The sequence below is a fragment of the Maylandia zebra genome, linkage group LG9, assembly GCF_041146795.1.
Source record: "Maylandia zebra isolate NMK-2024a linkage group LG9, Mzebra_GT3a, whole genome shotgun sequence".
NCBI classification, from domain to species: Eukaryota; Metazoa; Chordata; class Actinopteri; order Cichliformes; family Cichlidae; genus Maylandia; species Maylandia zebra.
This window is the reverse complement of record NC_135175.1, coordinates 6,726,926-6,751,285: the sequence shown is the minus strand read 5'-3', so window position 1 is coordinate 6,751,285 and position 24,360 is coordinate 6,726,926. Positions and strand designations below refer to the sequence as shown.

Here is a 24,360-nt window from a genome sequence, read left to right as displayed (position 1 = left end):
TTCAACCATTATTTACCAGTAATAACTGTTGCCAATCCACCCCAGTGCGTTAGAGAGGATTTTCTTATATAATTCAGAAGCTAAGGATGGATGGATGGAATGAGAAGTAATGCCGGCTTCTCATTTCTCCTCATGTGGATAATAAAAATAAAGACAGAAACCTTTTCCACACACGGCAGATTTACTGACTGACACTAAACGAGAAATCTCTGAAAGCTTCTCTTCCATTCCTGTTCAAATATAATAATAGAGGAAAATATCCTCATTAAGACTCTAGTCTAATAATGCAGAATTATTCAACGCTAAAAGCCTGCCTCAAATCCCATTCTATATAAAAATCTGGCCTCCCTAATGCCCTTGGATTTAAAAACACACACACACAAACACACACACACATACACACACAATGTGATTCCTGTTCCAAAGCCTGGACCCCAAGTTCATGCCACACAACAGTCCCTAATGGGTCCATGCAGAAGAAAGCGGGCATGTCGAAGGGGCAGGGACGGGGAGGTTCCTACTTTCCTTTTCTCCAGGAATGCTCACTTGTCCGCACAGCGTGGCGGTGAGCTGAAAGAGCTTCCCCCGTCCGGCCATTCATCCAACACACAAAGGCAATTTCACAGGATGACAAGCTTTCTCTCTGCTTTTCTTCCTCACTGCTCCTCATCGTCTCTCAGTTCATTCCTCTGTCTCTAAAACACACTTTTTCACACTTGCGCTCCCAGGCTGTCATTAACATGTTAATGGACATCCAGTAGAACATGAACGCAAACCAGTGGGAAACTTGTGGTGAAAAACACAAGCGGAGAAAGCAAAAAAAGAAGGCCTGGGAATGTCGGCATACCACTCTATCTCCTGGCTGACTCCGTCTGCGAGGGTGGTTAATTTGTCTGGAGCTAAACCACTCAGCAGCACCGCTCAGCCAAAGGGCCCTTCATCCATCAGGCTGATGAATGCAAGCAAAGTCACCCTGAAGAAAACGGAGCCCTTCTGTAGACTACATCAGAGGTGCTCTCTTCTCGTGTAGCTTTTTATCATTTAAGAATGTGATAAATACAGAAAAAGGTTATTTTTCCATAATGAGTGACCTGCTCTGGTTATAGCAACTCAAACAGAAAACGCTAACACTGGTTGGACTCCCTCATTTATACAATGTGGTTTAACCACAATGGTGTGTGTGGTAGCTGGAAATAAGTCATCAGATGACAAGATTAATTAGAAATGTTAGCTAGTTAATATGCACTTTATTAACCCCTAAGTTGCTTTTCTGCAGCCAATATTTAGCTGTTCCAAACAGCTTGATTTTTTTTTATATCATACTCTGTAATGTTTATCTAAAACAACATGCCATGATGTGGTAATAGTTGGAAATTTGGAAAATTATGCATCAATTGTCCTGACATACAGGCATACATTTGGTGGTGTGGCCTTCCTAATGCATTCACACATTTGTAGCTATGACTGGCCTAGTAGCAGCTAGCTAGTGTTAGCGTAGCTGTCACTTTAACAATAGAGAACAAACTCCACAAACAAAGCATTTTCACACATGCTCTTATGCATTATGATAAAGAAAGTTGTTTGTTTTTTTTTAATTTCCACATCTGGCAAACACACTGAAGCGGGTAAACATAGGAAAAACAACTTCATGGTTTTCAGGCTATTGCTAACAAAGGAAATGCAAGCTAAGCTAAGATGTATTTTTAATAACACATGTACAATTAACATTTCTTTTAAGCTTGTTAACAATATGAATGTTAAACTAATTTAATGACACTCATTTTACATTTTTTTTCTTCAGTGATGACAAATTTGCCTGACTATTCTCTTGTAATTTGTACATTTGGGCATCGTTTGCACTTTAAACATGTTCAGTGGGCTGCCAGAGAGCTCATCACCAGTCAAAAGTGCTGTTAGGTAAGCGTATCAGAGGTGGAAACATGTATTTATGATGACATCCTTAGTATTCAAGTTATAAATAAACCCGTGCCTTTGGGTGGCCCTGCAGAGCAGGTGTCTGAGAGCTTGTGTAGTGCTGATGAACCATGGGCATGATTTAGATTTCAAACTACTGCAGATATCATCTACTGTTAACTGTAGCAGTCCTCTATTATGATGACAGCTCAATAACACACTGCATGTTTAGCGTCACTCAAACCCCCTTGACCTGATTACTGCTGGCTTTTAGTCTGCATAATGCTTCATAGTTACCTGTTATCTACACACTGTTCATATTGATCATGCAGGAACAACACAAACACGGGGATACCTAAAGAAAATGTTTGGATTTGTTTATGTGCTGGACTGGACCAAGACAGAAAAGTTGAATGCGGTAAAACCTAAACAGTGAACTGAAAGATGCTAAAGATGCTACAGTTATATTTTTCTGCGGGCTTTCATTATAGCCAACATCCTTCACATTACACACAGTCACATTATGGAGACGAGCGATTGCCCAAACTGTCCATCTACTGAGCTTTACATGCTATAATTAGCAGGTACAGTCTGGTCCAGTCAGCAGCATGAACGAGCGTCTGGCTGTGCAGCTTAGATATCTTCTATCAGTGAGACGAGAGAAACCAGATTCACATTTGATAATTCAATTACAGTTTTTTTAATTTCAAAGGGCAGTCACTTCAAGGGGCCTTATATTCTAAGGTAAAAGATGTTACAATAACATAGAGAAAAACCCAACAATCAGATGACTCCCTATGAGCAAACATTTGGTGACACTGGGAAGGAAAAACTCCCTTTTAACAGGAAGAAACCATCAGCAGAACAGCACGCAGGGAGGGAGACAGGACAAATACACTTTAAAAAGGACTGAGGAAGCTTTTCAACAGGTGTTCTGATTTCAGTGTGTCCAAGTAGGACTTTATCACCTTCATACTCATGTAGCCATTCAGAGATGTCACTTGCCCCATGGAAGGAGCATTAGACCACTCTTGACAGGACAGAATTGTTAAAGGACTAAAGTGATCACCCAGTACAACTCTGCATTTATTTAGAGGGAATTCTCTCAAAGGTAGGGATCCATCAAATCCATTCAAATCCATCTTGTGGTCCAAATTAGAGTCCTTATCAGGTCAATTCTTGCTCAAGGGTTCAAGTTTTTCTGTTGATTTGTCATTATCACGTACGTATTACTAATCAACCTGAATAATGACTGATGCAGAAAACACACCCCAGTGCTGTCAGTTTCATGCTCAGCAGTCATGCTGTGCGGCTGCTTGACCTTTTCAACTTCCTTGTGATCTATGTTGCATTTTTCTCAGAATTACAACAGAAATCGATTTTGGAATTTCACAATGACACAAGTGATGAAGTGAATAATTGAAAGGGATTTTACACAAACGTCACAAGGTGCCAACAGTCGCTTTAAAAAGACACAGCATGCTGTGCTGTGCCTGTTGCTCATCACTGTAAAAGTGCACCGCAGAGCTGAGCTGTAGAGCTGCACTTCCTTCGCCTTCAACAAAACGGAACCACACGAGGGGACAGAAAGCGCACCTGAAACTCATGCTCGTCTTACATTTCAGTTCAACTCTCAGATTCCCCATTAGCGTGTGACCCACAGCCATTCAAGCTTCTGCGAAAACGAGAACATTTATCAGAATAAAAGCACAATCTTAACAAGGTGATTAGTGACCCAGTATGCTCATTTTCACCTATATACTTTTATCCTTGGCCTCCACTAAAGTAGTTTTGTGTAATACACATTTCAGATACACACACACACGTTTGAATATCAGTGTCCACCACTTTAACATTATATATGTGACAGAAGACAAAGAAAAACCTCAACACTTTAAGTAGTGTGAGACTATAGTCCAACTCTCAGGCACTTACTGGACCGTCAACAGTCTGAAGTATTTTTGTTCATGCAGGGACACCTGAGAACCTTTGCACAGCCTTCTGAATGATCCCCAAAACAGGACCGGGCACTTACAGGATGACAAACTGGGGCATCGTCCTTCTTCTTTTTCTTGCATTTTCACAAAGCATCTACCCAGGAGGAAGTTAAAGAACAGAAATGATTCTACTGCAAAGCTATACAGGACACCTAAAACCAACGGGACTGAAATGTATTGTACATATGTCTCAACAACCTGAGGGCATTACTCTGGATGCAGCAAACTGGAAACGCTAATACAAGCTTCACACCACAGGAGTGCTAGATTAATAAGAAAGAGAAACCAGAGGAAGAACTGCAAAAGAAATCCCAATGGAAGCCAAGAAGCTGCTCAACAAGACCGACAGGTTCACTGTAATGTAGACCAAGTATGCTTATCTGCTCATGTAAAACCTGAAGAACATGTGTGGTGCTGTTCGCTTCCACCGGTGATTTTCCATTTTCCCAAAATCCTCGTGGTTATTATTAGTTCTTAATTCTGTACTCAGTCATTCAAGCAGGGGTAAAGGGAGGACACACAATACAGAGACGGCTGGCTGGATGATGTAACTGTTAATATTAACAGTCAGACTTTAATTTCACTGAGTAAACCCAACTTGGATTTAAAAACAAGTAAATATTGAATATTTCTTTCAATTTGATTTGGTGAGATCAATTAAAACAATCATTGTTTTGTCTGTTGGAAATTCAGTTTATGTAGACAGCAGCTGATCTGTGATTTTCAATGATTTATCACAGTTATTTGATAAGATAAGATAAGATAAGATAAGATAACCTTTATTAGTCCCACACGTGGGAAATTTGTTATATTATGTATTATTATTATGTTATGTATTATCAAATAAGATTGCATGTAATTGCCAACTAAACTCCAGTCAGTCTCAGACTGATATCAGACACAAAGCAGACTGACTTTATCTGAGGGCAACAGTGATCTTATTCTACACCTATTTAAATAAAAATAAATATAGTGAGATAACTTTATTTAATGAATAAAACAGATATATAGACAAAGTTTAACTGTCATTTGATTTGACAAAAGATGATAAATTGCAGTATATTTTACTGCAACACTTAGTGTACTGCTAAATACTAAAAATTATATAATATTATTATATGATGAATGACTTATTCTCACCTTCAGCATAGAACATCCTAATATGAAATAATATATGACTGTAAGCTTTTGTTACCCCAAATATTCAACTATTATGGACGGATTATAAGACGACAAACACATAAACCAAACATTTTTAGATTTATGTCTAATTTTGCATTCAATGTATGTTGAATTCAATTGTTGAATTAAATGTTTGCAAAGTACAATCAGTATTAGACGTTGTGTTCATGCATCACAAAAGTCAAATGAAGAGAGGGTAAAAACAAACCGGTCAATGTGGTCAAAGGCAAAGTTCACATTCTTCTGTTGAAGAAGCCTGATCACATTTCAGCTCATGAGGTAAGCAATAAGCAATGAGGAATGAGCAATAAGCAGGCCACAGGCAGATTACTATCAGCTCACACGCCCTGATAAAAGAGGAAGTTTTAGTGCTTCAGTCCCTCGGGTCAGCCAATCAGTGACTGCGTAAGACTTTCACAGAGCTGTCGTGAAAACGGTGATGCAAGAAAGGGCAGGCGTGTGGGCCGTGTCTGCTGATGAAATTTCAGTGGTCAGCTGATATTGCGATTCACTGTAATTTTATTTTCAACTTTACCACCAAGTCTGCCATCTGTAAAATTTACCACTGCTTTCTACGAGCATCTACTTGGAGTTCAAGTCCAGTCACGGTGTGAGTGCGTATAGCTGATAAACATTACACAATTTTATAACAATTATTAACCACAAAAAGTGATCCCAGAATGTGGCTGTTACATCTGCTCAGTGTGCATGTGTGACACCTGAGATAGTTGTCTCTCTATCTTGATCTTAGCTTTCTATTTTGGTTTCTTTTCTTGTGTTACAAACTAAACTTTCTACACTAACAAGCAAAAATGCTGTTTTAATTCAAAGCTTTGACCAAACACACTGGAGTTCACCTCTCATCTGAAACCACTTTAAAGTTTCACTTTCACTTGCTGCTCACTATTGTTTTCACTGGCAAAAGATGGCAGTACTCCACAATATTAGCACATGTTAGAGAGACGCTTGTTCTTGGCTGCTAGGCGTCCAAGTTCTGCACCATGCGAAGGTGAGGACACAAGCATGCGTGCTAACACGGCTGCTGGAAGACACTGAGCTGATAATTAAAGCTCGCGCAAAGGGGGTGATTCTCTTGGAAAGGACAGTCCTGCATTAGTGTGATCAAATACTATTTGCCTATTTGCACTACTCTGCCTGGTTTGCACTCAATGTCATTTACCCTTATATTGTATATTGTATAGCTTTCTTGTTATATGTAAAATTGTATTATATTATTTAATTTTTTTACTTTAAAATATTTTACTTGCATTTTTAATCACTCTTATATTTAAATGTTCATTTTCTATTTTATCTAGGGATTGAGAGTAACGAAGTTTCTATTCTCTGTATGTCCTGTACATGTGGCAGAATTGACAATAAAGTTGACTTTGACTTTGGAAAAAAAAAAAAAAAAAAAAAATCTGAATTACGCAACAGTTGCCAGCACAGATAAAAAGGTCAGACAGATGCAATTTCTTATTCGTGTTGACAGTCCCATGTCTTTGTCATTTGATGGGGTTTAATGAATACTGGAAGAACTCGAACACTTTGTCTGATAAGAAACAATCGAGCGGCAGTCCGAATTTTCCAACTAAAGGTGGAATGATTGCACACGTTTGGCTCTTTTCAAAGTGAGAAATTCCCATGTGAACCTAATGGTGACATTGTTACCTAGCAATAGGTCATCTACATTTGAGAGGAATTAACTGAGCTGTTGTGAATCAGTGTTCCATAAATATGATGCAACTGAAAGGAGAGAAAAATATCTGGACCAGTAATTTCCCACACTTCTTAACACATTACCATGTGGCTGCTGATAAAACACTAAGAATTAGCATCAAGCTACATGTATTATTATTTTGTGTGTGTGTGTGTGTGTGTTCATTATATCTACCAATAAACATTTATATTCTTGAAAAATCTGAATTTCTAACCTTTAAATTAAAACTGCTCCAGTCATGTTAGCGTGACAAAGCTAGCTCCTAACTCAGAGCGAGCTAATGGCTCAGTCACATGAGTGAATTTCTGTTTATTTAGACAAATATTTAATTACTGCAGTTAACCGGCGTATAATCACAATCACAGTCTGATATCAGACTGATAACCAATATCTGACTGCTCCGTCTTAGGGCAATATTTATGGCGGCTTTTAGTGATGGCATTGTTGTGCAATCTTATTTTGTAGTTTTGCTTTAGTAAAGTTTTCCTTTAAGGACAGACTTTGCAGTTAAATTATATTTTATTGCAATATCACAATGTTAAGAAATTGTGATAACATTGTATCATGAATGAATCGCGGGTTCATGGGTTGTCTGCTGATTCCCACCCTTAATTGAAAGGGCCTCAACTTTCCGGTGCCAGCTTCAACTCCAGGCAAACTCATCTGATCTCTTTTGAAGAACAAGGACTGATTGATTTAAAAATAGATAAAGAAATAAAAGGTTTATCTATATGGAAAATAATTAACAGCTGCAGTAGCAAAGTTTTGTGTGTCTATAAAGCAGTAAAGGAACCTAAAAAATGTACAGTATCATGTTTATAATATTCTGACTTGGTGTGATTATGGAGGCCGAGTTCAACAGAATTTGCAAACACTGTTTCATGTTTGCCCAACAGAACGCCAACAGGATCGGGCCCAGACGCAGACCGGCTGAAGAGAGGTGGGTGGAAAGGAACAGGCGGCGCACATGCAGTGAAGCTAAGAGGAAATGAGCTGGGAGGAAAGAGAGGAGGAAGAAGGGCTAGTGACAGAGCTGATGTAGTTGGCATGCGGGTCCAGTTGAGTTCACTGGGACAGACTCACTTCGTTTGAGCAACCTTTAACACTGAAAAGATAGTTTTTGCTCCCTTGTTGTCACGTGCCTGTGCTGGTGTGACTTCTGATTTAGGGTATGCATAAGTACATACTGAGAAGACTGCAGTCATGGCATGAGCAAATATCCACTGTACATCAGTCCCATCCCTTTTGTTAGCTCACGTTACAGAATCAGGTGAAGCCAGGGAGCAAACAAGGCAGCAGTGTGGGAATGAATGGAGCCGCAGAGGCCTTATCTCCATACAGGAGACTGACTATTACACAACTATTACACTAAGAATCAGCAGCGGTTCCAGTATGAGGAAGACCGACTGTACATGGGGTTATACAGCCTGTCTGGCATCCTGCTCATGAGCAAACATTTCTAACCTTCAGCTGCAGTCCCCTGAGGAGGCCTGCTCCATGGCAGTCGCACTACACTTGGCCCTAACAGACACCTTGACACAATGTTCAACAGAGACCTGACACTATGGAAGAATCCATCCATCCATCCATTTGCTTCCGCTTATCCTTTTCAGGGTCGCGGGGGGCGCTGGAGCCTATCCCAGCTGTCATAGGGCGAAAGGCGGGGTACACCCTGGACAGGTCGCCAGTCTGTCGCAGGGCCAACACACAGGGACAGACAACCATTCACACTCACTAACACATTCACACCTAGTGGCAATTTGGATTATCCAATTAACCTATCCCCACAAGCTGCATGTCTTTGGACGGTGGGAGGAAGCCGGAGTACCCGGAGGGAACCCACGCAAACACGGGGAGAACATGCAAACTCCACACAGAAAGACCCCGGCCTGATGGTGGAATTGAACTCAGGACCTTCTTGCTGTGCGGCATGATATGGAAGAATCCCATAATGGTAAAAATGGCAGCTGTTCCACCACTGCACCCAACGAGCTTGTTACAGTCAAACAGCAGCAGTGCACGGGCTCAGCAGAGGTTCAGCGGCGCAGTGGCAAAAATACAGCATGTCTCATTATCATGTAAATATGAAGGTACATGTACTTGTTGTTTTCTTGACTTATGATGATGTGATTTAGCGTGTCGTCTCTTCTGCTCTTTGCTAGCAGGGACAGAGACAATGATTGTGTCAGCACTTTGGAAATAAGCTGTATAACATGAGTATAACACATTGGGAATAAAGCATGCCAATTCAAGCTCGTTTAAATAAGGGCTCTCAGACCCAAAGAGGTGCCCAGGGTCATTGTCAAGCTGGCTAGCAAGCAGCAAGACTTGCTTCTGGAAGAGTTTTGAAACAGCCTCTCCTATAGGTCAGGGTAACTGTGTTCCACAGGAGCATGACAACCGATGTGGAGGTGGCTGACATGTGGAGTTATCGTACTACAATAACTCAAAGTTGACTTTGAGTTACTGTAGTACGATAACATAAGACAGGACAAGTGGGAAGGAGCAGGTCGAGTGTGTTAAGTGAAAGTGACAGTTACTGATAAGGGGGAAGCTTGTTCATGCATATCTTTTCTTTAGAATTTGCTACAGCTTTTTTTTTCTTTTTTGTGTTATAAACCATCTGAGAACAAACCAAGAACCCACTCTGAGTGCTACGCGTGGTTCTGCTGCGATGTGAGCACCCCCCTAATAGGCCTACTAGGCCGATCGTGGCTCAAGAGTTGGGAGTTCGCCTTGTAATCGGAAGGTTGCCGGTTTGAGCCGTGGATCGGACAGGTCGTTATGTCCTTGGGCAAGACACTTCACCCGTTGCCTACTGGTGGTGGTCAGAGGGCCCGGTGACGCCAGTGTCCGGCACCCTCGCCTCTGTCAGTGCACCCCAGGGTGGCTGTGGCTACAATGTAGCTTGCCATCACCAGTGTGTGAACGTGTGTGTGAATGGGTGGATGACTGGATGTAAAGCGCTTTGGGGTCCTTAGGGACTAGTAAAGCGCTATACAAATACAGGCCATTTACTAAATAGCTTATAGGAGCTCTTGACATCAGATCACGTGACCTGCACAGAGAATGCCACGTTGTCATGGAACTGTAGATGTTCAAGTGTTTTTTGTGCCAATGAGGATCACGTGAATTTATGAAAAGCTTCACTCCAGCCACTAAAAACAAGAAAGAAATTGTTTAGGCCTCCTTGGCTCTTATGGCGCCAACTACAGCCTTTATTTATTCATTCAGTTACTGGGTGTTGCTGGGGTTTTAACCATTTTTACCAAGGTAGTGATCCATTCTTCAACTCATCACTTACTTCTTTAGATGACATCCTGAACAATGCTAATATTTTATTTAAGTCTAATATTTAACCTTAGGAGACCTGGTCTGGACCCTGGACTGCAAAATGTTCACTTCTGACCCACCTTCTGTCCTTCCTGTCATTATTAAAGTGATGACGCAAAAGTGCAACAAATGTAGTAGTAAGCTGGGGTGGGTTAAACTGGTTCTGCTACCACACTGGTCGGACCTGAAGTGTCCATAAAATGCGCATGAATGTGATGTAGCGTATTTACATTCTGTGCCAACGCATTCCAAAGCATTGGCTCACCTTATTTTAATGAAAATGTGGCAAAATGAAAGACAATGAAGGGCTTTTTAAATAAGCAGTGTAGCGAGTTTTACTGCTTTAGTAAAGCAGCATCTGCTAAACTAGTTATGCAACTGTTTGCACCTCAAGTCGACGTAGTTAAGGTAATGTTTACTCTTATGGTCTGTCATTAGCACTTCCTTTAATGTTCGTAATGACTTATCGCTGTCTGAGATCACGGGCTCCCTCTCTAAATGAGTTTAAACAGACTCCCTGACAGCCAGGGATTAATTAACCATGATAAATATAATCATCTTAATTTTATATTAATCATGGTTAATACTGGGGATATTTATAACTGTAGGGAAATGACTACAACTAGTGACACCACAGCTATATAGAGCAGGTCACTTGTTTCAGCATCTTAACTTATGTCATCATGACTGGAATATCTTTGAGGTTGCTAATGAAACAAAACAATGCAGCTGAAGATGTTACCTCTCACCTTGTTACCGTCCTACACACTCTCCTGTTTCCTGCAGCTTGGTAGCTAAGCAGGAACATGTTTTCCCAGATATAACCTAATACTTCCCCGGATGCTTTTGTGTCTTTGAACCCGTTTGTTTTCGGTGTTCAGCAGACCTGACCTATTAAAGCTCACTGCCAGCTGAGCTCTGCTGCCAGGCTGTGGGGAAAATAAAGCCTGTGTGATGTAGAGCTCGGCAGTTCTTACCACCATTCTCTCACAGCAGGGTCACCGCTCCTGGATGTGATCTCCAAAATAAGCTGCACTGCTCCACATTCAAACTAGAACAACCTCTGTGTGTGTGTGTCTTGTCCTGCATGCAGGCCTGGTCTCTGGGGGTTTCTAGTTTTCTGTGTGTGACAGTTTCACTAATATGGGTTAAATCTGCTGTTTGACTGAAGACCTTGCCTCGCAGGGAGTCCCCATATACTCACATCTAAACTGCACGTCTTCACTAATGCATCATTTTATGAATGCAAAACATTATAACATCCTGTCAGAGACGTTTGCAACTTGCAAACGTTTGTGCACAGATTTTGCAAAGGGGGAGGAAAAGCAGTGTTTTGCTCAGGAGCACAGCAGCTGCAGAGCTCCCTGTTAAGGACACAAACAGCTTGCTGTAAGTCATCCAAGAGGACACTTTCAACGCTCACCGCGGGTGAGATAAAGCTCGGGGCATCTATCATTAACAACCACACCTGCTAACTAAGCTCCCACTTCTAGGTCTTATCCACTGCAGCACTGTGAGCATACTAAGGCGGTATGTGGTGTTAAAGAGTGGCCCGGTGCAGCCTGCACGCTAGGCCCGCAACATCCATCCTAACAGCAGCAGCAGGAGGAGCAGCCAGACTCACCCAGTGTCTTGACTGCGATCTGCCGCGTCAGAGGCGGCGGCAGGTTGATGCAGACCAGATCCACATCCTGATGCAGCAGCACGTCGTCGATCCTGTTGGTGTAAAAGGGCACGTTCATCTCCTTGGCCAGCTCCTCCGCCTCCTCCTGTGTCCGGCCCCACAGCGCTTTAACGGCGAAGCCCTCGTTCTTCAGCAGCGGGATGATCACCCGTGCGGTGAGGCTGGTGCCGAACACGCCGACCCCAGGAAGCATAGCTCCAGGTTATTAGTTGGATTTGGTTCTGTGTGGATTCGCTTGGTGTTCGCAGCTCCGGACGACAGCAGAGCTGTGAAGGGAAGCGGCGGCGGGGACCGTCAGGTTGGCCATCCACCTGCACTCACACAATGTCTGTGCGGCATTTCCTCTCTGCGAACGGACACGTACTGTCGTTATCACCCGCCGAAAAATAACCCGAGAAAGGCGGAAATCCGACCCGGGCTTCTGCGCTTGAGCGAAGAAGTCTATAAATGAACCATTCCGCTCTTCACCTCGTCCGCGTCTGACAGCTATCACCGCACTGACTGCGCCAAGCAGGCGGAGAGCGTGTCCCCTCCTCCGCGGTTTGCTTACTCCTCCCCCTGCAGGACCCTCCCTGAAGATAACAGGGCTGGAAGAAACGTGAGCCGGGAAAGCGCTTGGTCTGACGGCAGGTTGCCGGAAACACCGCCGTCACCCTGTGCCCGCTCCCCGTAGGATCCCAGTGCTACGGTGCTGGAGACTCTACTGATGGTGCAGCACACACACACACACACACACACACACACACACACACACACACACACACACACACACACACACACAGGAAGCGCTACTAGCAGCACCATTTCAAAATAAAAGCTTCACGTTGCATGGTTGTTCGTGTGTATGTGTGATTCATATGAGTTACAATCAACCAATCGAATAAAACTTTAATTCTGCAGCACTTTTCATAGAAACTAGTAGAAAAAAGTGCACATTCAGAGCAGAAAATAAACAAAACCTGCACTACACTAACAACACCTCTTTATTGTGGTAACATGAGACTCTTTGTGCTAACAATCAAGCCAAACACCAACATCATCAAATATACAGTTGAAACCAGATATTTACATACTCTTCCAATAAAAACACAATCACTTTTTTAATTGTAAAACATTAAATCAGACTAAATGTTTATTCTTTTTAGATAAATATAAAAAACATATTTGTTAAATTTAAGAGTAAAGAGAGAAATTGTATGTATTTCTTAATTACAAATGGCACCCAAATTGTATTCAAAATTGAGCCACACTTATGGAGGTCTACAATTCTTTTCCTGGTGTTTTGGTTGATATGTCTTCCCATGTCAAAGAAACAGGCTCTGTATTTTGGGGGTGCCTTATATGCATCCACAGCTGTGCCACCAATTTACTCAAATGGACTCTACTAACCTATCAGAAGCTTCTTGAGCTCAGAATGGAATGTCTGGAGTTTTCTTATTAATTAAAGATACAATAAACGTAGTGTATATATACTCCTAAATTTGATGAAAGTGATAAAAAAATAGACAGCTCTGGCTGCGTGGTTCCTCCACATATCTGCTTTTTCTGATGTTAATAGCGTAGAAACCACACACACCAACAACACTGTAGCTACATCCACTGCAGCTACAGAAGCTGCAGAGGACCACATCACAACCATGACTAAATTGTGTCTGCTTACTGTTATGTCTTTTTGATTTACTGTCTTATTATTAACTAATAATAATTTCAGTTTTTTGCAGTGCTAAGGCAGAAATATTACAAGATTTTCACGGTAGTAAATGCTTCCCAGAAGATGTTCCCTCTGGTCATTCTGTACCGTTTCATGTTTTAGCAACCTGAATGTTGACCTGTGCATCAGAGTAATTGGACCCATAAAGTGTCATATATGAAATTGTGTTGATCCCTATACTGTCATTGTTCATTCTATGACCAGATACCTGCAAAAGGTGTCATCACCAGTCACACCAGTTCACTTCACCTAAGTGCATCAGGTGTGATTGCTAGCCAACAATATGAAAATGGTATTTTAACCAAAGACTGTATAGAAAGATGTAGGCCTGCGTCCTCATTCATCAGTCAGTCACAAGCTGTATGTTTTTGCCATTGGTATAGATCAATGAAGCTGAGGGCCCTTTTTTCACTCCTACAAGACTATAAATCTTTTGGCCATCATCGTCTATGATTCATTAACCCTTTCACGCATAGTGGTCGCTACAGCGGACCGCTATTCAAAGGCCGTTTTCTTGTATTTGTGTCAGTGTTGATGGTATACTTGCACATAAACCACTACATTGGACATTGATGTGCCACTCCATACCCTGCCACCCACTGGTTGTTTAATGTTACTATAGATGTACGACCTGTTTCATTGTAATTATTGTTATTTAACTCTGTCATGCATGACTTATGACAACCCCAATCAGGGTTTCATGAGTATTTTTATTCATCTTTTCAAGCCTAAATATGAATAAAAATATGTTAAAAAAAATCCTGATTGAGGTTGTCACAAGTCATGCATGACAGGGTTAACTTCCTAATCACACAGACTGAACAAATAATAAGCTTAAGTTAATCTTTTGCCCTGTTTTATTTACATATATTTGTGTGTGTGTGTAAATCATTGAAAGAAAACATCCTAATGACCCAGCAGGACCTCGTTCAATGAATGGAAAAAGCTGAATGTCACAAATCAATACAGACATGAGCGCACAATATTGCATTACTGGACTGTTATTTTGGTTCATTGGGGGTCTGAAACACCAGTGAGACTTCTTTGTGTCAGCCAATAACACATTTGTGCAGATGGATGGAAACATCTCCCTCTCCAGATCATTTGCTCAAGGATGTACAGAGCGAACAGGAGAGAGAGATAGACTCTGAACTTGCTAGGTGCAGACTGCACACAGAAAGCAGCTGCTGGCTGTCAAAGGTCAAAGCTGAGAGTTCTTTACTGTTTCTGACACAGCGTGTGCCTGCTCAGAAACACCATATAAAGAAAAAAGGTTTAAGGTTTTTGTAGCACACACAGAAACTTCCTCCTGAAGTTATAACATCAGAAACCTGTCATCCATGTGCCTTTATTGAAAACATGGTAGTAACTGTTCTGACTTAGGGAAAAATGTAAATGTTGCAAACATCACAGTCGCGCCTGCTGCTGCTGGAGATGATGTGGATGGACAGGAACAGGCTAGTAAAAACAAATCACAATGTTGACTTGTGTTTAGAGCTCTGGCTGTTGGCATCGTGTAAAGATGCTCCCACTCTCTGGGGTTTTGAATTTGGTTCTGATATCACTCATACACAGCATCTGTCGCATGGAGCCAGTTTGAAGAGAAGGCAAGGCTGCACTCTTGTGGAGGATTGTGAGCACATCAATGCGACCACTGTCCTGCACATTAACTGCACAGTTTGCTGAACCATGTTTAGGTTTGCAAATCAACCAACTCTTGCTTACTGCTCCTAACAAGCTGCACACAGTGTCAACATTTCTGAGTCAAACAATAAGTTTACCATCCACCACAAGTGAGTTCACTGCTACTGAGACCTTAATGTCAGGTAAATTCAGAGTTGTTAAAACAGCTCAACAGCTATTCCTTACTAGTGCCTGCAAGTAAAAGGTTCATTTATGATAACTTACTCCATGCACCAAATCGAACTTTTATACTAGGTGGGGGGTGGAAAGGTATCTCATGCAGTATGCATTTTGCTCATATGCTTGAGAAGGCTGGATCACAGCCTGTCCACACAGAAACTCGACTGGAGCTCAATGTCAGATCGATGTGGGAGGTTACTTATTTTTACTGTTTAGGGTTCCCTGATCTGCCAGCTCCCACTTCAACCCCTGAAAATGGGCAGTACACACCACAGCAGTGTGATAGCATAAGCAGAACACTTTCAGATGAGTGTGGGGTTTGAATCCTGTGTGAAACCAGAGGCTGTGATTTCAACATTTTTAGTGTATTTTCTAATTTTCATCTGGTGAAAAGGAAAAAAGCAAAGGTTGGAACACAATTTATACCTCCTACACCTTTAATTGTAGGGAAAATGAACATGCTTGTTGAATAAGAGGATCAGAATAAATAACCAGGCAACTTTAGTTCTGGTTTGTTTCAGCACTTTTAATTATTATTTAGAGAGGCACAAATACAATTTATAGGGCTACCTTCCTCTATACGTGCACCCACATGCAACTTCCTGTTCCAGTCTGTGAGGCCTCCCAGCGGAGCCGGAAAACAGCAGAAACACACACAGGAAAATACACACATTACTAGTTTTGCGAGGACAATAAGTTAAATGTGTCACTCCCTGGTCCTACATAATAAATATCACTGCTCTGTGCCTAATCCCAAGTCTTAACCTTCAAACAGCCCTTTAAAGAGGGGTTAAACATTTGTTCTCACTCTGGTAAGTCTAATGACCGGTTCACAGAAACACAGCTGTACAGTACAAACACGCTCACACGTGCCTATTCTGCTCATCCTCTCACACAGCCCAAATTTTCGCCTAATATTTCTCAAACAGTTTCGTTTGGACTGGACTTCCTTTAGTCAGCCGAGCCTCAGCGACAGCTTGAGGTAGATAACATTCTGCAGTCACCTCAAAACAGAGCTGTGTAACACGCACACACACGCACACACACACACACACACACACACACACACACACACCGCTGATGGAAACTTTCTTTGTATTATATAGCATCTTTTGTTTAAGGGTTGACTGTTTTCTTTATGCTAAGTTACTGCTACTCAGCTCAGTAACCAGATTAAACAAGAACAAAAAAAAAAAGAATGTCTTCAATAATTTATTTTTACAATTTTCAGCCAGTCAGACTTCCTAAAACTTTACAGTTGGCGCTCACTCGTCTTGTCATTCATCCTTGGTTCCTAAAACTGAAAACTAAAGTGAAACAGTGACATTACTTCATGTAGCATGCAGCAGAAGTCATTTGCTCCTGTCACCCCCGTGGCTTCACCCCTTCTTCTTAACGCTTTCCGTCCAGGGTGCCACCACACACACTGCCCTGTGTGATGAGCATAAAGTGTTTCTGGTGGGTTAAAACAAAATGCAAACAATAAGAAAAAAAAAACTAAAACAAATAACTTCCTCCCCTCTGCCTCGTGTCATAAAACTCGTCTCGAATTAACAGTTAAAAGCAACAGAAGATCAGCGATAATGTAACAAAAACCACAAAGACCATATTTGACTGTATTTATAGAGTAACACAGGCATTAACAACTGAGCAGAACACAACAAAAACACACAGGTAGCATAAGCAACAATCAAAAGTTCCAGTTTTTCTCTGCAGGGCAGTGTGAGGAAAAGGGAACTTTCTGCTTTACAGAATACTGCGGCGGCTAATTTTGAAAAGAAACTGTGGAGGTACACATGAGGAAGGAGCGGGATCCTTTTTTCCTTCTTCCTCTTGAAATGCCCTTGATAGCGCACCATTAGTTTCATCATATTAATTTCTTTATTCCTGGCAGAAATGAGGGACCTGCATTATAAAAAAAACAAACCTTCATGCTTGTTTCTAAAGATTAAAGATGGCCAGAAACATCAGCTACAGTAGGCCATGTGTCAGCTGCAGTCAAAATACTTCCACAGTTTCTTTTAAAGTCATTTTGGCACTTTTTACAGGCCCCCCCCCCCCCCCCCCCCCCCCCCAAATCTACTCAATCTGAAACTCAAAGCCGTTAAAATTTTAAATCGGTAAAATGTTCTACGACCAACATTGAAACATGGGTATTAAACAGTATGAAGCAGTCTGCATCCTTGTATCTCCTGTTAGGAACATATTAGAGCTACCAAATGGAAAGTACACAATGAATGAAGACTGAAAACTGGTAGTGCAAAGTCAGCAGTGCTGGAACTGTCAGTACGGGGGTACAATTACACTAATTTAAATGTGTCAATTTGTGCTTTTACATCTTAAATGTATACATTGCTAAAATCAAACAATTGAGAGGCTAAAATATAGATTAACTGTGCAAAAACCTACAAACCAATCGAATTATTTACTAAGCTATCGTCATACAGCTCTTAAAAAAAGAATATATTTCTTGTTCCCAACCAGTTGTTTCTCTAGACACCATTCATGCTTCTAGCTATGGCTTTTTCCCTATTAAGATAAAAGCTACAGTTTGAGGGTGGGAAATCAAAAATGCAGAACCCGAGATCTGAAAGGCTTCCACTCACTAAACTGGGATAAGATGCTTGTTCAGCATCCTCCCAACTGGTCCTTCCATCAACTCATTCAGCTGCAGACATGACTCCACCCTTCAACAACATCAAAGCTCTCCAGTCTAAAACAGAACATTTCAGCAGCTTCTCAACAGACTGACAACATTTCAATGAAAACATCACCCCACATGGAGCTTTGAAAACAGCAAAAGGGTCATTTTTGCACTTTGTGCATCTTAACTTAAATCCATTAAGTGCATGTTTTTCTCAGGTCCAGCAAAACAAAACAAAGACTATAAAGCTCATATCAACACATTCACTTCTTCTCCGCTCGTCTTTACACAGTGAGTGCCATAAACTTGTCACAGTGTGTGAATGTGTGCTTGAATGGGTGGATGACTGGATATGTAAAGCGCTTTGGGGTCCTTAGGGACTAGTAAAGCGCTATACAAATACAGGCCATTTACCATTTACCAACATCGACACAAAGAGGACAGAGTGTGAAAATGTAACAGAACACAACAAGGTTGTCAGATGTAAATGAAAGATATAAAGTGTCTCTATGCTCTATCTTCTGTGCGCAAGGGTTCTCTGGTCCAGCTGGACGCACGCTGTGCTCGGCTTATTCGGCGCCAACGATTTCCTTCATCCTGACGTATTTTAGGTCAACTGTCAGTCATAAGGTGGTCCCGCCTGCCAACAACCCCTGCCCTTCATTAAAAACCAAAATTAGGCTTCTTCCTCACTGCGTGGTTTCCATGGCGATGTGCCAGTGTTGGGTGCAGGGTAGGCCATGAAAGTTTTGGGGGGATTTTTAGGAGTAGATGGTGATGACTTCACGGCCACCACCTCGAACCAGGAGGACCCGATTCAGACCCTCGAGGAGAACCTCCAGGAACTCCATGTCTGAGAAAACAGCAGTCAAGGTAAAGCACACACACAGGCACACCAGGTGTCACACCCCACCTCCCAATGAATGTGCAATGAATGCGTGATCATTGGCCAGTGTGATGCTTTTAGCCACGTGAGAGGAGGGTGGGTCGGGATTATTAGCATAGACATGGCACGTTTTATGCCCAGCTGTTTGGACCCTGCACTGACACAAACCTTGGCACACACTAAGCCACTTTATTGCTCTGCAGTGACTAATGTATATTTACGTTATTCTACTTTGACTCTATTAGGATATTGAGTTGCATACGATTCAACTGTTTTGAGCTATTTGCATGTGTGTTGTGTTTAATTTAATTTTTAACTGTTATAACAAATGAATTGCCCTGCTTTGGCATAAATAAAATATATGTTAGCTTAAATATCCACCTCCTCAGCAGTTTGTGTTCTCTGCCTGTGTCTGTCAGCTGTTCGCTCCACAGCAGGGTGTGTGGCAGGCGGCAACTCCGTATATCACATAACACTAATTAGCACTTACGTGGGTCCATATATAGCCATTTCTGGTTCAAAAAACCCAACATTGTGGCTACAAACATGCTACTGTTGTGTTTAGACCAAACTATTCTGCAACGTACAAATACTCTGCAGTAATTTAAAAAAGAGAGAACCACTTCTTTCTAAAGTACAATCAGCAGATGGATTAAATAACAGAAACACTTCCTTGCGATCACAACCTTTTCCTAATACAGTCGTAACATAAAAACAACCATTTGAAGGATACAGTTTTCATCTCCGCCTCTGTTTCTCGGTGGTCCAGGCATGTTAAGCAGAACCAGATGAGCTCCCTGTGACTTGTTGACCACCACCTCATTCAGCTTGACAGCAGTGTGCATGCGACGGACATTCGTCTGGTTCCTAGTTTGACAAGAGCATCCACAGTGAGAGAAGCCACAATGAAGAAAACATTAATGACCACGATGTCACGTCAGCAACGTTTTACGCAGTAACTCATGCACATTTGACATCAGCTTCAAACACACATGAGAAATGATGCTCGGCACAAGCATTAAGAATTTCACATAACGTGTAGAGGCAGCATTTTGAGAAAGACAGATGAATCTGAATCATGTCAACACTTTATTTAAGATTAGGCCGAAATATAACGTCTTTATTGTGTAAAGAATCAGCTGTCTCCTTAAATGCTGCCTCTTCATCTTCACCTTTGTGAGATGATATACAGCACGCAATGTCAACTGCCAAAAGCCAAATTACAAGGCGATGTCACAGGATTTCCAATCCATGCTTTCCATTCAACTATAAATACGGATGATCTGATATCCTCGTGTTGGTGTTGTTCCCAGACCATCATGAAAATGTTGTTCCAGGTTCAACATTGCAAGTGACCAATCACATTGTTGTGATGTTATTCCTTTGCGCGCCAAGCCATTCGTGCATTTATGAAATTCCAATGTTGCAAGGACAATATCAATTCTGCTTACTGTTTATTAAAGGGTTACGGTTAGGGTTAGGGTTAGGGTCAGGGACGTCACAACATTCTGATTGGTCACTTGCAATGTTGATCCTGGAACAACATTTAGTATGATGATCTGGGAACAACACCAACACGAGGATATCAGATCAACCTATAAATACACACTTTTAGTTTAATGCCGTTCTGAATGAATGTTTTTTCTGTTTGACTATTTTTTGAAAACAGTCAATGGAAAGCACAAATTCTCATGTTATAAGCTGTAAATGCAACATAACCCAGCAGAGGCTTTAGCCACCAACATGCTGTTTGAAGCAGGAAGATGAAGTCGGTGCACATTAGGGCATGCAAACAAGGACAACACAGATACATGGAGGTACGAGCACACGAGCTGGAGCACATAGTCACCACAGTAGCAGAACACACAGGGCCTAGGGCAAAGAGAATGCGACTTACAGACTCTCCCACTCTCTAGAAGGAGGAAAAATGGGACAAAACAACAGAAACCAGCTTAGATGCTTCTACATCTGCTCGGCAGCTCTCCCCACCACACTGCATGCTTCCAAATGTCCCAAATGACTCGCAGTGACACCCGAAGGTGACTCGAGTAAACCCCAGAAAGTGACATGGAGCTCTTTGATGTGTAGGGTGAGGGAATCTGAAAAGTTCTTCCGGTCCGGCAAGACTTGGGATTTTGGGGTTTTAACTTAATGAGCCAATGGAAGTGAACTGGGGCATTTCTGATGGAGTCCACTGACAGTGTGGAAAGTATGGGAAGAGAAGGTGTTAGTCTATTAAGTGTGCACACAGATTGGCCATACATTAAAGCTGAAATGGCTGAAAGTGCACACACGCGCACGCACACCAAATGCAGCCTGAATGCACACGCCATGCACAGTTGTCCCATTTCACCCTCTTGGGGTCAGTACTAACACTACTCCTACTCATGCTCCTTCTCTGAGGTTTGGCACCATCCTGAACTAATATCAGTACTGGGTGAGCTTCCGGTCCCTCTGAAATGAACTTTTATGAGATATTACGTTTGAGAAAAATGATTCAAAATGGTGCAAACGTCCCTCACAAGGCACATGCAGTAACACCATGTCACTTTAGTGTATTTTACTAATATAAACTCTTTTTATCTTAAAATTTCAAACCTACAGATCAACACGTTTTTTTTTAAATCTAGCAACAAATACACAAAAGTTTTGTTATTTCTCAATTAAATATTGTTCAGGCAAGCGAGTACTTACGGCTTCATGTTAAACAGGTCACGTACAGCAACGTTGGCATTGCACTCGCGGTTACGGTTACGCTCTGTGAGGAGCTTGTCCTTGGTCCAGGTCATGTGAACCTGCTCGGGTTCAGCATCAACCTTATCGTTTATTGTGGCGTGAGATGCCGTGTTTCTGTCGTGGATGAGCTGGGCCTGGAGGCGATGCAGAGAGTAGGATGAGGACAAGAGCAGAAGATTAGTGGATATGATTATTACCAAGAGAAGTTTCAGGGCACAGGAGAAAGAAAACAAAAGAGAAAAGGAAATGGGAACTCATCCAACATACCCCCTAAGGCCTGTCAGATAGACTTTTCTCATCAACAACACCTCTCATGTGAACTCACTTTATAATAGATCTGAACTACTTTCAGCGCTTACAGTCACAGCTACTTTTTCCATTATATATTCAGTGACCAGTTTTAGATAATTGTACTTAGCAAACAGTTGTGGTGTAACCATACGACGGTGTGGGGGAACTCCAGGCCACAATGCAAGTTTTAGATATCATCCTGTGTCAACACAGCTGATTTAAATGGCTAAATTACTTCCCCAACATGTATTGGAGTCCTCCACAGGGGTGCTAATGAACTAATCAGTTGATAAAACATCTAATCACTTGTTTTACTGGGCTTGATACTACATGTAAAAATTCTTTAAATAGAGAGGAAAAATGTTTTTTTTTGTAGCTGGCTAGCCATTTATCCAAAATATTAAGCTAACAGTTTATTACTTTTTCCACACGCCTAACAATTTAACAATTAACCTAAGATTTTATACTCTTAGCAATCATTTTACACCTAGCTATTTCAACAGTTTTCTTTTGCCATTTAGTTCAATCAATGATACAGTGGGTCAAAAAAGTATTTAGTCAGCCACCGATTGTGCAAGTTCCCCCACCTAAAATGATGACAGAGGTCAGTAATTTGCACCAGAGGTACACTTCAACTGTGAGAGACAGAATGTGAAAAAAAAAATCCATGAATCCACATGGTAGGATTTGTAAAGAATTTATTGGTAAATCAGGGTGGAAAATAAGTATTTGGTCAATAACAAAAATACAACTCAATACTTTGTAACATAACCTTTGTTGGCAATAACAGAGGTCAAACGTTTACTATAGGTCTTTACCAGGTTTGCACACACAGTAGCTGGTATTTTGGCCCATTCCTCCATGCAGATCTTCTCGAGAGCAGTGATGTTTTGGGGCTGTCGCCGAGCAACACGGACTTTCAACTCCCGCCACAGATTTTCTATGGGGTTGAGGTCTGGAGACTGGCTAGGCCACTCCAGGACTTTCAAATGCTTCTTACGGAGCCACTCCTTTGTTGCCCGGGCGGTGTGTTTTGGATCATTGTCATGTTGGAAGACCCAGCCTCGTTTCATCTTCAAAGTTCTCACTGATGGAAGGAGGTTTTGCCTCAAAATCTCACGATACATGGCCCCATTCATTCTGTCCTTAACACGGATCAGTCGTCCTGTCCCCTTGGCAGAAAAACAGCCCCATAGCATGATGTTTCCACCCCCATGCTTCACAGTAGGTATGGTGTTCTTGGGATGCAACTCAGTATTCTTCTTCCTCCAAACACGACGAGTTGAGTTTATACCAAAAAGTTCTACTTTGGTTTCATCTGACCACATGACATTCTCCCAATCCTCTGCTGTATCATCCATGTGCTCTCTGGCAAACTTCAGACGGGCCTGGACATGCACTGGCTTCAGCAGCGGAACACGTCTGGCACTGCGGGATTTGATTCCCTGCCGTTGTAGTGTGTTACTGATGGTGACCTTTGTTACTTTGGTCCCAGCTCTCTGCAGGTCATTCACCAGGTCCCCCCGTGTGGTTCTGGGATCTTTGCTCACCGTTCTCATGATCATTTTGACCCCACGGGATGAGATCTTGCGTGGAGCCCCAGATCGAGGGAGATTATCAGTGGTCTTGTATGTCTTCCATTTTCTGATGATTGCTCCCACAGTTGATTTTTTCACACCAAGCTGCTTGCCTATTGTAGATTCACTCTTCCCAGTCTGGTGCAGGTCTACCATACTTTTCCTGGTGTCCTTCAAAAGCTCTTTGGTCTTGGCCATGGCGGAGTTTGGAGTCTGACTGTTTGAGGCTGTGGACAGGTGTCTTTTATACAGATGATGAGTTCAAACAGGTGCCATTCATACAGGTAACGAGTGGGGGACAGAAAAGCTTCTTACAGAAGACGTTACAGGTCTGTGAGAGCCAGAGATTTTCCTTGTTTGAGGTGACCAAATACTTATTTTCCACCCTGATTTACCAATAAATTCTTTACAAATCCTACCATGTGAATTCATGGATTTTTTTTTCACATTCTGTCTCTCACAGTTGAAGTGTACCTCTGGTGCAAATTACTGACCTCTGTCATCATTTTAAGTGGGGGAACTTGCACAATCGGTGGCTGACTAAATACTTTTTTGCCCCACTGTACATTTCTTTTACTGTTAATTTTCCCTGTTGTTCAGGTGTGCTTAAGTTTTCAAATACAGTAATTTGCAATTTCAGTTTTTTTCATACGAGTTGGACTAATCTTTCAGGATGCTGAACCTTCTGCTTGTGCACAAGTATCCCTTTTGGAACTTGGGAATTGCTGATATAATATCAATGGTATGACAGGACTGAAGGGAATGATGACATTTAAGAAAGAAGAGTGAATAGCGACAGAAATACAAACCTTTACAACACCA

The 24,360-nt window shown here is 41.8% G+C and overlaps 2 protein-coding genes across 8 annotated transcripts in view; both read right to left on the bottom strand.

The window, feature by feature from the left end:
* gfod1 (glucose-fructose oxidoreductase domain containing 1) overlaps nt 1–12,542 on the bottom strand; it is a 35,425-nt gene extending 22,883 nt beyond the window's left edge. Inside the window, exon 1 of the mRNA XM_004572288.3 lies at nt 11,771–12,542. Within this exon, the coding sequence (XP_004572345.1) occupies nt 11,771–12,023 (253 nt within the window). The 5' untranslated portion in view covers nt 12,024–12,542. The remainder of the gene's footprint in view (nt 1–11,770) is intronic.
* A 4,061-nt stretch (nt 12,543–16,603) lies between these two features.
* slc12a7b (solute carrier family 12 member 7b) overlaps nt 16,604–24,360 on the bottom strand; it is a 77,536-nt gene continuing 69,779 nt past the window's right edge. For 5 of the 7 annotated variants that reach the window (XM_004572290.3, XM_004572292.3, XM_004572293.6 and 2 more), the window contains 4 exons: nt 21,629–21,804; nt 20,832–20,846; nt 19,668–19,801; nt 16,604–18,901 (listed from right to left, as the gene is read on the bottom strand). In XM_004572290.3, coding sequence (XP_004572347.1) covers nt 18,810–18,901; nt 19,668–19,801; nt 20,832–20,846; nt 21,629–21,804 — 417 coding nt within the window. In that variant the 3' untranslated portion in view covers nt 16,604–18,809. The remainder of the gene's footprint in view (nt 18,902–19,667; nt 19,802–20,831; nt 20,847–21,628; nt 21,805–24,360) is intronic. The other 2 variants (XM_004572291.3, XM_004572294.3) reach the window with 1 other exon arrangement.